General features: G+C 43.6%; 1 protein-coding gene across 4 annotated transcripts; it reads right to left on the bottom strand.

Annotated features, from left to right (window-relative positions):
* Positions 1 to 3,400: 3,400 nt before the first annotated feature.
* POLR3F (RNA polymerase III subunit F) lies at positions 3,401 to 16,204 on the bottom strand. 4 transcript variants are annotated; one of them, XM_028738151.2, is made up of 9 exons: positions 16,117 to 16,204; positions 13,230 to 13,347; positions 11,567 to 11,634; positions 11,151 to 11,218; positions 10,803 to 10,915; positions 8,069 to 8,212; positions 6,491 to 6,598; positions 4,852 to 5,043; positions 3,401 to 3,780 (listed from the first exon to the last, which is right to left on the bottom strand). In XM_028738151.2, the coding sequence occupies exons 1-9, from the start codon at positions 16,158 to 16,160 to the stop codon at positions 3,703 to 3,705; spliced, it is 933 nt and encodes a 310-aa protein (XP_028593984.2). In that variant the 5' UTR covers positions 16,161 to 16,204; the 3' UTR covers positions 3,401 to 3,702. The 4 variants fall into 4 exon arrangements, with proteins under 4 accessions (XP_028593984.2, XP_077789584.1, XP_077789585.1 ...); XM_077933458.1 differs by lacking the exon at positions 16,117 to 16,204 and adding an exon at positions 15,353 to 15,503; XM_077933459.1 differs by lacking the exon at positions 8,069 to 8,212.
* Between the last annotated feature and the right edge of the window lie 30 nt (positions 16,205 to 16,234).

Below are 16,234 nucleotides of genomic sequence, written 5' to 3'. Positions count from 1 at the left end.
ATAATAATATAATAATAATAATAGTAGTAGTAGTAATAATAATAATAATAATAATAATAATAATAATAATAATAATAATACATTTTATTTATACCCCACCCTCCCCAGCTAGAGCTGGGCTCAGGGCGGCTAACACCAGTAAAATTACAATAAAAACATAATAATAAATTTTATTGTACCCTGATTACAGCTGCCCCTGCTCCTATTCTCTCTTGAACACTGTCTACCACTCTGACTGTCCCATCATGTCTTTACCGTCCTGCACACTGTTTAAACTGAGAACGGATGCTGCAAACTGCAAAATATAAACCCTTTACAAAGACACGAGGTCCATCAATATGAGAAACTACAGCTGTTCGTGATTATGAAAGAGATGAGGAAAGAAGGAATTTCACATGAGGAAGCAGCAGCGTTGTCCATACTTCCCGTTTTTGTTATTTGTTTAAAAAGGACCATCACACTGCGTGTCGTTTTACAGAGAAAATATGGAACAAGAAAAGGAAATATGCCTGTTCCTATGCACCGGGAGGTGGGCGGGAATGTCAACAAAAGGGAGAGACATGGTGAATCATGTAAGCAAACACAGTTACCATGTTAACATTATCCACCAAGTATTATTTTGTCTGGATTAAAGAATCCAGTTCTTAATAAAGATTGTGCAGCAGAGGGAGCGCTAACATCACTCAGTTAAATCGCTGACTGTGGCTCTCTGTTAGAAGATCTTGCTGAAAAGATTGCCAGCAAAAGGGTTCTTGAGGTGGGTTGGGGGAAACCAAAAAAAGCTTATTTAGCACATCTGAAGATACAAATTCCCAGATATATTGTCTCAGGATTGCTTTGTCAGGGATTCCAAGAACTGTAACCCATGTAAACCCACATTTACCTTCCCACTTAAATACACAATCCCCTCCAAAGCTCCTACAGTGGGGTAGGAGAGCTGGCGGGGGAAATCACATCTGACACCCAATGTGCCACTTTGGTTTCAGATGGGTAAAGGTAAAGGGACCATTAGGTCCAGTCGTGGCTGACTCTGGGGTTGCGGCACTCATCTTGCTTTACTGGCCAAGGGAGCCAGCGTACAGCTTCCGGGTCATGTGGCCAGCAGGACTAAGCCGCTTCTGGTGAACCAGAGCAGCACATGGAAACGGCATTTACCTTCCCGCTGGAGTGGTACCTATTTATCTACTTGCACTTTGACGTGCTTTCGAACTGCTAGGTTGGCAGGAGCAGGGACCGAGCAACGGGAGCTCACCCCATCACGGGGATTCGAACCACCGACCTTCTGATTGGCAAGTCCTAGGTTCTGTGGTTTAACCCACAGCGCCACCCATGGGTCAGATGGGTAGACGAGTCTAAAAAGCCCGGGACACAAATTTTCATGGCCTTCTAGCGGCTCATTTACCAGAAGCGATGCATTTAGTGTTAGCTCTGGGAGTATATACCAGATTCTGACAAAAAAAAGCCTCCTAGAGCAAAATATAGATCAGGATTACTGCAACGTACTCTATGTTGGGCTTCCCTCATGCTAGATCTGGAAGCTGCAGTTGGTGCAGAATGCTGCAGCATAATTGCTGACAGGAATGTCAGCATATAGTACCTGTGCTCAGAGATTTGCATTGGTTGCCAGTTTGCCAAAAGGTCAAGTTTAAGGTGTTACTATTAGTATATAAAGTCCTTAAAAACCAGATTATGTTCCCCCACACGTGCCAGCTCAGCCACTTCAATCTGCAGAACTTGTACTTTTACAGGTGCCACACATAAAACCTATTAAAAAAGGTAAAGGTAAAGGACCCCTGACAGTAAAGTCCACTTGTGAACGACTCTGGGGTTGCGGCGCTTATCTCGCTTTAATAGCTGAGGGAGCCAACGTTTGTCCGCAGTTTTTCCGGGTCATGTGGCCAGCATGACTAAGCCGCTTCTGACTGGAGCGGTACCTATTTATCTACTTGCACTTTGACATGCTTTCTAACTGCTAGGTTGGCAGGAGGAGGGAATGAGCAACGGGAGCTCACCCTGTCGTGGGGATTCAAACCGCCGAACTTCTGATCGGCAAGTCCTAGGCCCTGTGGTTTAGACCACAGCGCATTTGTAAAAAAAAATGTATTAAAGTGGCAGCACCTACACTTTGGAATTCCCTGCCTACTGACATTAGACAGTCACCTTAACTGTACAGTGGTACCTCAATTCTCAAACGTCTTGAAAGTCAAATGTTTCAGTTTTTGAACGCTGAGAACCCGGAAGTAACTGCTTCGGTTTTTGAATGCTTTTCGGAAGTCAAACATGCTACACAGCTTCCATTTTTAGTTTTCCATAAGTAAATTCTTCCGGAAATGCATGCTTCGGTTTTTGAACGTTTCAGAAGTCGAATGGTCTACCAGAACGGATTACGTTTGAAAACTGAGGTACCACTGTACTTTGGGGGGGGGGGGGAACAAGCCTACCCAGATATGCAGAATGTTGATGTGTGTTTTGTCTTCAGTTTATCTTTTCTCAATGTTTCTCTTTTTTTAACAACATTTTATTGATTGTTTCAAATAGTTTAAAAAGTTTTTACTGATTTTGTTTTCTTCTCTTTGTAAAACAATTTGAGGTTTTTACAATCAAGCGGAATATAAATTTCATGAAATAAATGAATATTTCTCTGTATATGAGGAAAGAGGGACAAGGGATCACCAACAGAGCATTGCCCTCCAGAAACTACAAAACCCAGTATATTGAGGAAGAAGTCATGGCTGTAAACTGATATAAAAATGTAAGTTGATCATATAAATACGCCAAGGCAAAACAAGTTATGAAACATCCTGTAAACTAAAGTTTGAATACTTAACAGTAATTTGGCTAGGCCTTTGGAGGGTGTGTGTAAGTTTATAACCACATGAATGTGCTGGGAAGGCAAAGAGACCTTCATTTTCCTTGCTGAAGCCGGGGGTGGGAGGTTAGGGAGGAAAAGGCGGCAGCAGAGCTAAAAGTAAGAGAACATAACACAGAGAAGTGGGCAATGCTCCAAGCAGGACAGGAAATGGAGCTCAAAGTCCGTCAACAGAGAGAAGCTACAAGCAAAGAAAAGTGCTGATCTAATTTCCTGCCTTCCAACCAGTAGAATCCACTTGGACATCACTCACACTCAACTTAGAATCCATTGTTTTCGCTGGATTGGATTTTACAATTTAAGACAAGCACCTGGAAAAGATTTGCCAGAACAAAATATGTAGAACTTACAGGAATATCTCCGCTTCAGCCCGCTTGTGTTCCTATGCACCTCCCAGTTACTTGGATAAGGCTTCAACAAGAGAACATTTGGGTAGATTGTGCCCACCCAGTACCACAAAACGGGGCTGCTGCTTCTTCAGCTGCTCTCTACCACATTATGATCCAAAAGGCACACTGTGGGACTCAATGGCAATTTAAATTATTTATTTTATTTAGCACAGGAATCAACAAGTCTCCCAAAAGGTCAAAATATAACTTGCATCTGTAAAAAATATGCAGAACTCTGTGCCTGCATACAGTTTATACAGGAAGCAATTTCGGAGCCTTGGCCCCTTTCTTTCCATGTGTCCAGTCAGTGCCCGAAGAGAGATCAGAGTCTTTGCCACAGCAAAGACACCGTCAAGGATTTTTTGCATTCTTCTTCAAGAAAAGCAGCGTCCATAATTAGAAGGTTGATCAACCTAGGTTGCAATAAGCTCTCTCCACTTACTGCTAAAATTCTAACCACTCTACCATATAAATACAATTTGATGGAGATATCTCACCACCTTCATGGCAGTCGTCAAAAACCTAGGAAGAGAATTAAACATGCATACAATTAGTTTATGCCATTTGCTAGATCAATTCAGTTATATCTGCATACAGTACAGCACAAATGATTTTTCTTTTGGCAAGCCTAAAATTACGCACACATTTCATTTCATTATTTTTCAATATCACACTTCAAAAGAATGTTAACCTTGACTAACTGTGTAAAACGCATCTAAAGCATGTTCTGGAATGAAATAAATTAGAAAAGAGTTAAATCAATGACAAATTCACACATAACAAAATACATACATGGAAATAATAACATATAGATTCTGCCCCATAGTTTAGACTATTGTTGTTTTAATCCCTATTTATATTATTATCTTGATAGTTAAAGCCTCAGCGCCTAGGACTTGCCGATCGAAAGGTCGGCGGTTCGAATCCCCGCGGCGGGGTGCGCTCACGTTGCTCGGTCCCAGCTCCTGCCAACCTAGCAGTTTGAAAGCACAGCAGTGCAAGTAGATAAATAAGTACAAGTGTGGCGGGAAGTTAAACGCCGTTTCTGTGTGCTCTGGCACTCGTCACAGTGTCCCGTTGTGCCAGAAGTGATTTAGAAGCTGTTCACATGACCCAGAAAGCTGTCTGTGGACAAACGTCGGCTCCCTGGGCCTGAAAGCAAGATGAGTGCCGCAACCCCATAGTCGCCTTTGACTGGACGTAATCAGCCTTTACCCTTTTAGCCTTATTATGTTTCTGATTTTTTTTGTAAACACAGCTGTTGTTGGTTCCCCCACCCCCAAGTAATTATATCAAAATAGAAGCTAATATCACAAGAGCAAATGCTGGAAGTCACAAGAGGAAAGTGTTGTTCTTGTGCTCAAACCCTGCCTGCGATTTCCCCACAGGCCTCTGGTTGGCCACTGTGAGAACCGAATGCTGGACTACATGGGTTATTGGCCTGTTCTATTCCTGCTTAAACATTTTACAGCTCATAGGATTTGTTACGTATGTTCTCTGCAGTCCTGCCTGAATGGCTGTCTAAATGAGAAATAAGCTTAAATTTGTCAGATTAGCTAAATATCATCATGTTACTCCTGAGAAGTAACTCACCGGACAGAGTCCACAAGGCGTCCGAACTAAGCCTGTAGGCTGGATGATGGGGTTGACGGCTCTGTACAGTTTCATGTGCCCGTCCACGCTGCCGGCAGCTGCTTCTTTTGCAGCAACAATGGTCATTTCTACCTTTCCATCATAGATTAATGTGTTGAGGATGGTTTCAATATCTTCCATTGACAATTCCACCTTAAAAAAAGGATTTGTTAAAATGAAACAACAGGAGAAGCTTTTTCAAGCAAAGAAGAGATGTATCGATATCTTAATTATCAATATTTTAAGCTTTTTTTCAAGCCGTATTTTAATTAACTAACTTTTTTCTATTATGTTTAATTGTAATTTATATTTGGTGTTAGCTGCCCTGAGCCCGGCCCTGGCAGGGGAGGGCGGGGTATAAATAAAAATGATTATTATTATTATTATGATGATTACTCCTAGGCTGCGGCTAACACTGCACAAAATTTGAAATGAATGCTTGCAGAAATTAGAGATGCTAGGAAATAACAGTAAGAAAATCAAAGGCTTATCAAGCAGGAACTTAAGGCAGCATGGAAAAAACCTCATCTATTATTGTTAAAAACAAGTTACAGATAGGTAGCCGTGTTGGTCTGCCATAGTCAAAACAAAAAAATCCTTCCAGTAGCACCTTAAAGACCAACTAAGTTAGTTCTTGGTATGAGCTTTCGTGTGCATGCACACTGAAGATACACTGTGTGTATCTGAAGACGTGTGCATGCACACGAAAGCTCATACCAAGAACTAACTTAGTTGGTCTTTAAGGTGCTACTGGAAGGATTTTTTTTGTTAAAAACAATTTATACACTGCTTAACTACACCTTCTTGGGAGCCGAAGAGGGAATGAGGAGCTGGTAGTGCAACAACAGCATCTTCTGCTGGACCTAGACCACCCACAGGCCTAATTAGGACCAGCAGGGGTCTCCATTTGACCTGCAAGGCCCTTTTCACCAAGCCATGGCCACCTGCCTTATACCTGACATTATATGTGACATCAGGTGTGGCACAGGTAAGGATGGGGTTCCACAGGAGCAATGAAAGCTCCTGATTATTCCTGATCAGCCCAGATGGAGAAGCCCACTGGGAGTGGAGACACAGGGATCATGGCGGTGCTTGCAAGGCCAGCGCCAACAATCAGCTGAATGCCTTTACCTGAAACACTTTGATTTCACAGACAAAGGAAAACAAGCAGTAAACGTTTTACTGACTGCTCCCATAGTTCCCCCCAACTGTGAAGCCATAAGGTTTATTTTATCACTTTCCAAGCCCACGCCCGAATATTTGTCCTTTTTTTTTTTAACTGAGCATTCTTTTTAAAAACTTTAGCAAATAACCATAGGAGATGAATTTTTTAGGGGGGAAATGAAAACCCGATAAAGTAAGATTACGCAAATGCAGACTTTAATAACGATAAAAAGCTTTTAATGCTCTCCTATACACCAACAAAGAAGTAAGTATTTCCCTGGGGAGGATATTTCTAAAATATAGGATCATCAGAGAAATGTGTAGCTGAAGTTGAGTTGAAGCTAAAAAAATTAAAAAATCCAATTATCCATAGCTACAATGCAGTATTGATCATTGTGCAGAAAATGCAAGGAAAGAAATAGAACGACGGCTTCACCTTACTGACACCTAACTCACTGATGTATTTCCACACCTCGTGAGAGGATGCAAACGAGCTGTTTCTCTGGATCATGGGGTTCTGCTTGCTTTCTCGAGCTGCTTCGGCCTACAAAATACAGAGAGAAGCACGGTGTTTGGCAGGGCCAGTCTGCATCGGTAAAGGAGGGTACGTTCCTAGTTTAACATAATTTTGACGTGGGGATCAGTGGCAAAGCACATGCGGTAAACCACATGCACCAGGTTCACTTGCATAGGGGTGGTTCTCTTCCAGTATTTAATCTCACATTCTGGGACGCAGTGAGGTTAATTATGTGGGAAATATAGCAATGCATCCCTGTGAACCATACGGCATGTCTTTAGCCAGTCCAATGGTCAAACCACTAGGCAACACTGCCTGCCAGCACTGCACTGTTAGCACCACAGTGCTCCTGCCCCCAGTGGAGGGGAAGTGTAGCGTAGTGGTTTGACTACGGGGCTAGTTGCATTCCCTTCAGAAGGAGAGAAAGCGAGCAGGCAATCTGGAGGGCAGTAGCCACCCTACCCGCTGCATCTGGGCCTGAAAGGCCAAGGGAACCTGCAAGTGGATGGAATGTGTTAGGAAGCACAACTTGCATCACAATTGTGCATCATTGCCAATTGTGGGGCATGTATGTTTAGGAAGATTTATATGCAGTTTAATCAAAGAGGTCTCTAAGCACTGTGCAGTGGTACCTCAGGTTACAGATGCTTCGGGTTACAAACTCCACTAACCAGGAAGTGGTTGCTCCAGGTTAAGAACTTTGCCCCAGGATAAGAACGGAAATTGCGCGCCAGTGGCACAGTGGCAGCAGGAGGCCCCATTAGCAAAAGCACGCTTCAGGTTAAGAACCTTTTCAGGTTAAGAACGGACCTCTGGAACAAATTAAGTTCTTAACCCGAGGTACCACTGTACATAACAAAAATGTAGAAAAACACACACACACAAACCACAAAAATATTAAAAAAACAAATATACGTAAAATAATTATACACATATAGTAAAAATAAGTAAAATTCAAAACAAATGTAACTAAATTAATTAACTAAAAGCAGTCAGCTTTGTGGTGCTTGAACCAACATGAGACACCCTTAAACAGCCAGGTTTTTTAAAAAAATAATAATCACTGAGTTTACTTTGTTCTTTGCAACCATATGGAAGGCATTTAGTGTCTAATATATTTGCAGAGCCCCATCCTATATTCTGTATCTGGGTAACACTAGAGTGTGATGGAACCCTTCAAACTAACAATATAAGGGCTTATCAACAACAGCACTCCCAAAAACGCGACCAGCACTGGTGACAAATAATATAACAATATATTTCTTCTACAGTATTTGGGATTGCCTTTTTAGGAATAAGGAAAACTGGAGACAGTTAAAGGACTTTATGAGTTTATTCTTGCAGAATGTTCCTTAGCAGTTGCTCCTTCCTGCTTCACAGCTGCCCAGCCGAGATATGCTATCATTGAAAACAGCCAAGCAAAGATCTCTTTGGCATATTATTGGGATTGCAGTCTGACATGGCACAAAGAATCATGCACAAAACAAGGACACTCACCTTGGTCTGTAAGAACTTAAAACACTGTTGGTTAAGCACCTCTACAAATTCAGATTCAAAGTCTTGGTCGCTATACCAAGCTCCTCCTGTCACAGAGCGATCTGGTTGAAGGTTGTATAACATATACACTTTCTTCTTGGAAGCCTAGTGAATTAATGGTACAGGTTTTGTTCACATGTTCTCTTTCATTAAGAGAGAAAAATTAAGCCTGGATTGCTGAGTTGGTACATGAGACTGAGAATGCCAGTGCTGCAAGTTCAACCCCTGTCCGGGACAGCTGCATGTTCCTGCGTTGCAGCGGGTTCAGGGGTTGGACTTGGGGTCCGTTCCAACTCTCCAATTCTATGGAAAAGTGTGTATTCTGGAAAATGCCACAAGCAGTTTTGTGCATGCATCTCTCTGACTCTGCCAAAGTGAATTGCTTAAGCACAATTGTATATTCACCTCTACCTGCCCTACATTGTGTGTGCTCGTTTTGTTTTGTAATATTTTTCATTGGCTTTTACAAAAACAAATTCAAAATAATGAAGAAGAAAAACTTTTACCATATCCATATATGAGATTCTCTGAATCTCGCGACCTCCCCCCATCCCCTGCATGGGTCCTTAAAATATATTTTTTTAACTACATACTGTACAGTGGATGCTCTGGTTGCGAACATGATCAGTGCGGGAAGCACGTTCGCAGCCCAGAGTGCCACGTCTGCACAGGCGCGGGTAGCCATTCGGCACGTCTGCGCACACGCAAAGCGCGATTTAGCGCTTTTGCGCATGTGCCGAAACCCAGAAGAAACCCGTTCCGGTACTTCCAGGTTCGGCGCGGTGAGCAACCCAAAGCATCTGGAACCCAAGGTATGGCATAATGATGGTGATGATGATGATGATGATGATGATAATAATAATAATAATAATTTTATTATTTATACCCCACCCATTTGGCTAGGTTTCCCCATATCACTACCTTCTCTAAATTTTCATTTCTAAAGTCTCTAAAGTTTTCATTTCTCTAAATTATCCATATTTTTCATTTCTTTACAAGTTATTTTTACAGTCCAGCTAACATTTTTATTAGTTTACAATGGTCTCCTAAGTAAATTATAAATTTTCCCCATTCTTTTTTAAAAGTTGGTATCTTCTCAGAGCCAGTGTGGTGTAGTGGTTAAGATCGGTAGACTCGTAATCTGGTGAACCGGGTTTGCTTCCCTGCTCCTCCACATGCAGCTGCTGGGTGACCTTGGGCTAGTCACACTTCTCTGAAGTCTCTCAGCCCCACTCACTTCACAGAGTGTTTGTTGTGGGGGAGGAAGGGAAAGGAGATTGTTAGCCGCTTTGAGACTCCTTAAGGGGAGTGAAAGGCGGGATATCAAGTCCAAACTCTTCTTCTTGATTCCTGAGTCTCATGAGACACAGGCACGACCATGGTGTAAGGCTATCGGTGGCTCTGGCAGTGTCTGTGGCAGAGGTTTGGGCAGCAGCAGCACTGCTCATTTCTTTAAGAGCATAAGAAGAGCCTGCTGGATCAGACCAGCGGCCCATCGAGGCCAGCATCCTGTTTAACCTTTAAAGCCCTTTACAGCCTAGGACCCTCATACCTACAGGACCGCCTCTCCTGGTATGTCCCACAGAGGAACTTACGGTCTTCAAATAAAAACATCCTGAAGGTCCCAGGCCACAGAGAAGTTAGGCTGGCCTCAACCAGAGCCAGGGCTTTTTCGGCCATGGCTCTGATCTGGTGGAACGCTCTGCCACAAGAGACTAGGGCCCTGCGGGACTTGACATCTTTCCGCAGGGCCTGCAAGACAGAGCTGTTCCACCAGGCCTTTGGTTAGGGCACAGCCTGACTCCCTCCTTTGGCAATCTTTACAAAACTTTACCTTAATGGTTGCCATCAATTTGATTTTAATTAATTTTTATAATGAAATGTTTTTAGAATGTTGAACTATTTTATTGTTGTTAGCCGCCCTGAGCCCGGCTTCAGCTGCGGAGGGCGGGATATAAATAAAATGTATTATTATTATTTATTATTATTATTATTATTCTCACAGAGGTGAACCAGAGGCCTGTGGGAAACCAGCAAGCAGGACCCGTGTGCACAGTATCACAGAACTTTTAGATTTGGAAGGGACCCTTAGGGTCATCTAGACCAACAGCCTGCAATGCAGGAATCTCAACTAAACCATCCAGGACAGATGGCCCATCCCACTACGGCCACCACCACCAGGAACCAGGAATGGCTGCAGCTCCCAGTCAAGGGCGCTCATTAGAGAAACCCATTATTTCCACCATCTAACTCAGGGGTCAGCAAACTTTTTCAGCAGGGGGCTGGTCCACTGTCCCTCAGACCTTGTGGGGGGGCCGGACTATATTTTGAAGGGGGGAAAATGAACGAATTCCTATGCCCCACAAATAACCCAGGGATGCATTTTAAATAAAAGCACACATACTACTCATGTAAAAACACCAGGCAGGCCCCACAAATAACCCAGAGGTGCATGTTAAATAAAAGGACACATTCTACTCATGTAAAAATACGCTGATTCCCAGACCGTCCGCAGGCCGGATTTAGAAGGCAATTGGGCCTTAGTTTGCCTACCCATGATATAACAGGTGAAACCACAATTAGACGACGACTCTTAAGAGCTATTTCTTCTGTTACGCAATAGAAATGCTTTACCCCCACACAACAGTCAGGCATTACAGACTGTTTAGCTAGTTCGAAATTATGAGCTACTCACCGCTACAGACTTCACTGCTTTAATCAGTTTCTTGCTTTCCAAGTTTTTCAGGATCTTGTTGATCTCCGTTAACGGAAGATTGCTTTTATACCTAATATCCCTGCTCCAAATACCTGTTTTGGTTGTTTAAAAAAAGGAAAATAAATTCATCTTGAGCATGAATCTTATTTTTACATATTACATGTATCCAGGTTCTCATAACACCATCCCCACATCCTTTTCCTGTATTGAATGCCATTTCTCCAAGTAAAATAAAACCTTTCTAACTCCACTGCATTCAGGAATTAAAAAGCTACAGTGAAGAAGACCGTAAAGTGGAAAACACAAGGTGACAGACAAGCACATTACCTTTGTTTCCTGCATCCTCTATAATCTGATACACCAGCTTCTCCTGATTGTCAGATCCCTTCATTTTACTGCAGAAAGACAAAACAAGAAGTGAATAGTGTTTGGTTTTTGAAAACCTCAGTGGATTTGATCGATGTGAAATTAAATACTAAACAACTTTGAGGTTCCCCCCCCCCCCAGACAATCAAGAGGCATATACATTTTATGAAATAAATAAATACTATACATATTTTGAGATGTCAAAAAGAAACTAGAATTTGACCACAGACGAGAGAGCTTTCTACTGGTTATTTAGAAATGTTCCTTCACCTAAGGTGATTTTCCAAGCTACAGTATCATGGTAAATACAATTATGTCCATCAATTTCTCAGTGACAGAAGCAGAAAAAGTGTTGATGCTTTGAGAGCACAGCTTACCCAGCATTCTGAGATTCCTTGATCCTGTAGAGGAGGCCAGTGCTGCTCCTCAACAGGTCCAGCTGTCCCTAAGAGAATAGACATTGTTGTAATATTTTGACAGATTTCTAAAATCATGATTTAACATTAGGATGCAATATGAAAGACACTCAGTAATAAACTTAGACTGTTTTAATTTAATACTGCATATTCCCTTATATAATTAATATTCATTCTTAATGGATAAGAAAAAAATATTTTCCCCTTAAGATGTTATACATTTCATTTTCGTGACTCTGAAGGTCACCTAAATGGATTACATTTTTAGGCATACTCTACAAATTGTAATGTGTGCACATGTTTATGGATATGCATGGCACAAGTTGATGGACGCGTGTGGCAAACAGATATATTTGTCAAGGAAATTTGGCTGCAGTTCTCTGTTGAACATACAGTGGTACCTCGCAAGACGAATGCCCCGCAAGACAAAAAACTTGCAAGATGAAAGGGTTTTTGGTTTTTTGAGTTGCTTCGCAAGACGATTTTCCCTATGGGCTTGCTTCGCAAGACGAAAACGTCTTGCAAGTTTGTTTCCTTTTTCTTAAAACCGTTAATACAGTTGCGACTTGACTTCGAGGAGCAACTCATAGCACGCGGTGTGGTAGCCTTTTTTGAGGTTTTTGAAGACTTTGGTGATTTTTGAAGCTTTTCCAAAGCTTTTCCGAAACCGTGCTTCGCAAGACGAAAAAAATCGCAAGACGAAAAAACTCGTGGAACGAATTAATTTCGTCTTGCGAGGCACCACTGTATGTTCTATAGTAAACCTTGATTTGCTGTTGTACAATACAGTGGTACCTCGGGCTAAGAACTTAATTCGTTCTGGAAGTCCGTTCTTAACCTGAAACTGTTCTTAACCTGAAGCACCACTTTAGCTAACGGGGCTTCCCGCTGCCGCCGCCGCACAATTTCTGTTCTCATCCTGAAGCAAAGTTCTTAACCCGAGGTACTATTTCTGGGTTAGCGGAGTCTGTAACCTGTAACCTGTACGCTTCTGTAACCTGAAGCGTCTGTAACCCGAGGTACCACTGTATGTGAGATGGTTCTAAGCAGCAAAGCTAGACAAATGGATGAAGATTAGGAGATGAGCTAGATTAGCGGCCTTCAAGAGAAGGCTTAAATCTGCGATGTTGCTTGCTAGACGGGGTTGGGATATGATCAAGGACCCATTTGCCACCAGAGGCCCCTGCTTCACGTGCAGAGGGCTCAGTGGGCAGAACACAAATGTGGTGGTGTTTCTGCCAGCAGTAGCAAAAGTAAAGCAGCACGTTACACATATTGCCCAGAGAATGTAGCCAAGATACAAACATTCTCCAATAGGCTTTGAATAAGGTCCATTTCCTGGCTGCATTCTATGCATTCTCTGAGCAATATGCACATTCTCTAATAAGTATGTAAAGTCTCCCAGAAGCATGCTCCCCCCTTACATGCAATTCTTCTTGATGAGCAGATTATGTGCACATTCTCCATGAGTTTTCATGAATATGCACAATAGCTGGTTGTTACGCACGTTAACCGCTTAACGTGCATTATCCCGATGTATAATCCAGTTTAAATACTGTCAAAGAACCAGGTGCACTCTCTTGTCTTTTGAGACAACCAACAACAGAACGAGGGAAGGTCTTACCATTGAGAGCAGCCTGTTAATGGCCACTGCCCGTTGCTGAGCCTCCATGTGAGGCATGTCATTCTGAATCACCTGGTCTGTGATACCCTGGGGAAACTGATGGCACAGCTCAATGATCCTGGCAAAAGTAGAAATAGCAAGTAAAGTACCACCAATTATGGAACAAATCCACAACTAACATAACATAAAGCATCTATATCTACTCTTTTCTTAAGTCCCAAATAACTAATAAGAAAAATATAAATTGCAATAAAAAAAATAAGAACTATCACTGAGAAAACAGCAGCAGAAAAAAGATGTAAAAACAAACACCTATAACAATAAGAAAAATAATCAAGAATTAACACGCAGGCCATTTACTCTACACCAGGGAGTAAAAGGCTAAAAGCTCCGTGGAAAATCAAACCAAGTCAAATTGCTGGCTGAGTGAATATGGCCTGGTCCACAGCCTACCTTGCTACAAGAAGAGTGTCTGCCACACTGCTCCTTAAGGACTGACTGACAAAAGACTAGGAGAGGAGGCTGGTTTGGTACCAGCCTGGTATATTCTCCTACCCAGAAAGACTGTATGGTTTTTGCCTGCATTATTCTGTTTGTCCAGTGAGATATCTGCCTGCAGGTAAGAGTGGCGACTGCAGTGTGGGATGCTATTTGACTACTGGTTGACTGAATACAGCTGGAGTGTGGTCCAGAGCTTGCCTTGCTATAAGAACAAGCTCTGTTGTGGGCAGTGGGGATGACTGTTTTGGGTTGCTACAGGGGTAGGGTAGTCCTGCACTGTTTGTCAGGATATGGCATTGTAGGTCAGGCACAGTGACTCTCACCTGGTACGAGACCATGGTAGAAAAGTCTGGTTTGTTTCGGTTTCCCCTGAGGAAGAGACAGGAGGGGTATTGGAAAGGACATCATCTGCCATCTGACAATGTGAGGTGTTGTCTACTACTGTGCCTTAATTTATTATCTGTGGTCTAAATCTCCCAGTTATACATGCTGATACTGGATGGTGCTAAAATGTGCCTGGGGAGATGTATCTCCAGAGACTCCTCAATAGAATCATAGAATTGGAGAGCTGGAAGGGACCCCAGGAGTCATCTAGTCCAACCCACTGCAATGCAGGAATCTCAACTATATATCATCCAACCTCTGCTTAAAAACCTACAAGCAAGGAGAGTCCACCACCTCTCGAGGGAGACCTTTCCACTGTCAGACAGCTCTTACTGTCAGAAAGTTCTTCCTGATGTTTAGTTGGAATCTCCTTTCTTGTAACCAGAAGCCATTGGTTCAAGTCCTACCCTCCACAGCAGGAGAAAACAATCTTTCTCTGTCTTCCATGAGTTGGCCATTTAGATATTTGTAGGTGGCTATCATATCTCCTCCCAGTCTCCTCTTTTCCAGGCTAAACATACCCAGCTCCTTCAACCTATCCTCCTAAGGCTTGCTCTCCAGACCCTTGATCATCTTGGTTGCCCTCCTCTGCCCATGTTCCAGCTTGTCAACACACTTCTTAAACTGTGGTGCCTAGAATTGGACACTGAACTCCCAAGTGTGGTCTAACCAAGGCAGGATATAAAGGTAAAGGTACCCCTGACCATTAGGTCCAGTCGTGGCCCTTGATGTGGACACTACAGCGATACCTCTGGTTGTGAACGGGATCCATTCTGGAGGCCCATTTGCAACGTGAAAAGCCCGCAACCTGAAGCGCCATATCTGCGCAGGTGCGCGGTGCAATTTGGCACTTGTGCGCATGCGTGAAAGGTGATTTAGTGCTACTGCGCATGCGTGAGCGGCGAAACCTGGAAGTAACCCTTTCTGGTACTTCCGGGTCGCCACGGGATGCAACCTGAAAAAACGTTAACATGAAGCAAACGTAGCATGAGGTATGACTGTATATTTCTGTGGATGCAGCCTAGAATAGCATCAGCTCTTCTTCTTTCTGCTGCCGCATCACCCTGCAAACTCCTGCTCAGTTTGTGTTCCACCAAGACCCCCTCAGTCCCTTTCACATGTACTAGTGCTAGTAGTAATGCAGATGGTGACAGCAGCCACGAAATTAAAAGACGCCTGCTTCTTGGGAAAACGGCAATGACAGGCCTAGACAGCATCTTGAGAAGTAGAGACGTCACCTTGCCAACAAAGGTCCGTATAGTTAAAGCTATGGTTTTCCCAGTAGTGATGTATGGAAGTGAGAGCTGGACTGATCGCCGAAGAATTGATGCCTTTGAATTATGGTGCTGGAGAAGACTCTTGAGAGGCCCATGGACTGCAAGAAGATCAAACGCATCCATTCTGAAGGAAATCAGCCCTGAGTGCTCACTGGAAGGACAGATCGTGAAGCTGAGGCTCCAGTACTTTGGCCACCTCATGAGAAGAGAAGACTCCCAGGAGAAGACCCTGATGTTGGGAAAGATGGAGGGCACAAGGAGAAGGGGATGACAGAGGACGAGATGGCTGGACAGTGTTCTTGAAGCTACCAGCACGAGTTTGACCAAACTGCGGGAGGCAGTGGAAGACAGGAGTGCCTGGCGTGCTCTGGTCCAGGGGGTCACGAAGAGTCGGACACTACTAAATGACTAAACGACAACAACAGTGCTAGTAAGCCAGGTGTCCCCCTCCCTACCTATATCTGTGCAGCTGGTTCTTCCTGCCTGAGTGAAGGAGCTTAACCTTTGACCCTCCTGAGATCCTCCCCCCCCCCCCGCTTGTGCCGGAATCCCTTTCAGGGAATCGTGTCCCCTGTGCTGTTGGCACCCCTTCCCCACTTCCAACCCAGCAGAGTGGATGCGCCTCCCCTCCATTCCTTCCTCCAAGACGTGGATGAGGACAGAGCCCTGCGGCACCCGGGTCCCCTGGGTGGAGGCGTCGCTTTTGACTCGGGCTCGGCTTTTACCTGCTCTCTATCTCCAGAGGCTCCGGGGCCTTCGCTTCCGCCATGGCGGAAGCCTCCGTCGCAAAGCGAGACTAGGGTGACGTGAACAGAAGGCGCCCGTCGGGAAGGCGGGGCTAGC

This window comes from Podarcis muralis, chromosome 8 (assembly GCF_964188315.1).
Source record: "Podarcis muralis chromosome 8, rPodMur119.hap1.1, whole genome shotgun sequence".
Classification (NCBI taxonomy): domain Eukaryota; kingdom Metazoa; phylum Chordata; class Lepidosauria; order Squamata; family Lacertidae; genus Podarcis; species Podarcis muralis.
Note: the sequence above shows the minus strand (reverse complement) of the source record. Positions and strands in the feature narration are given on the sequence as shown.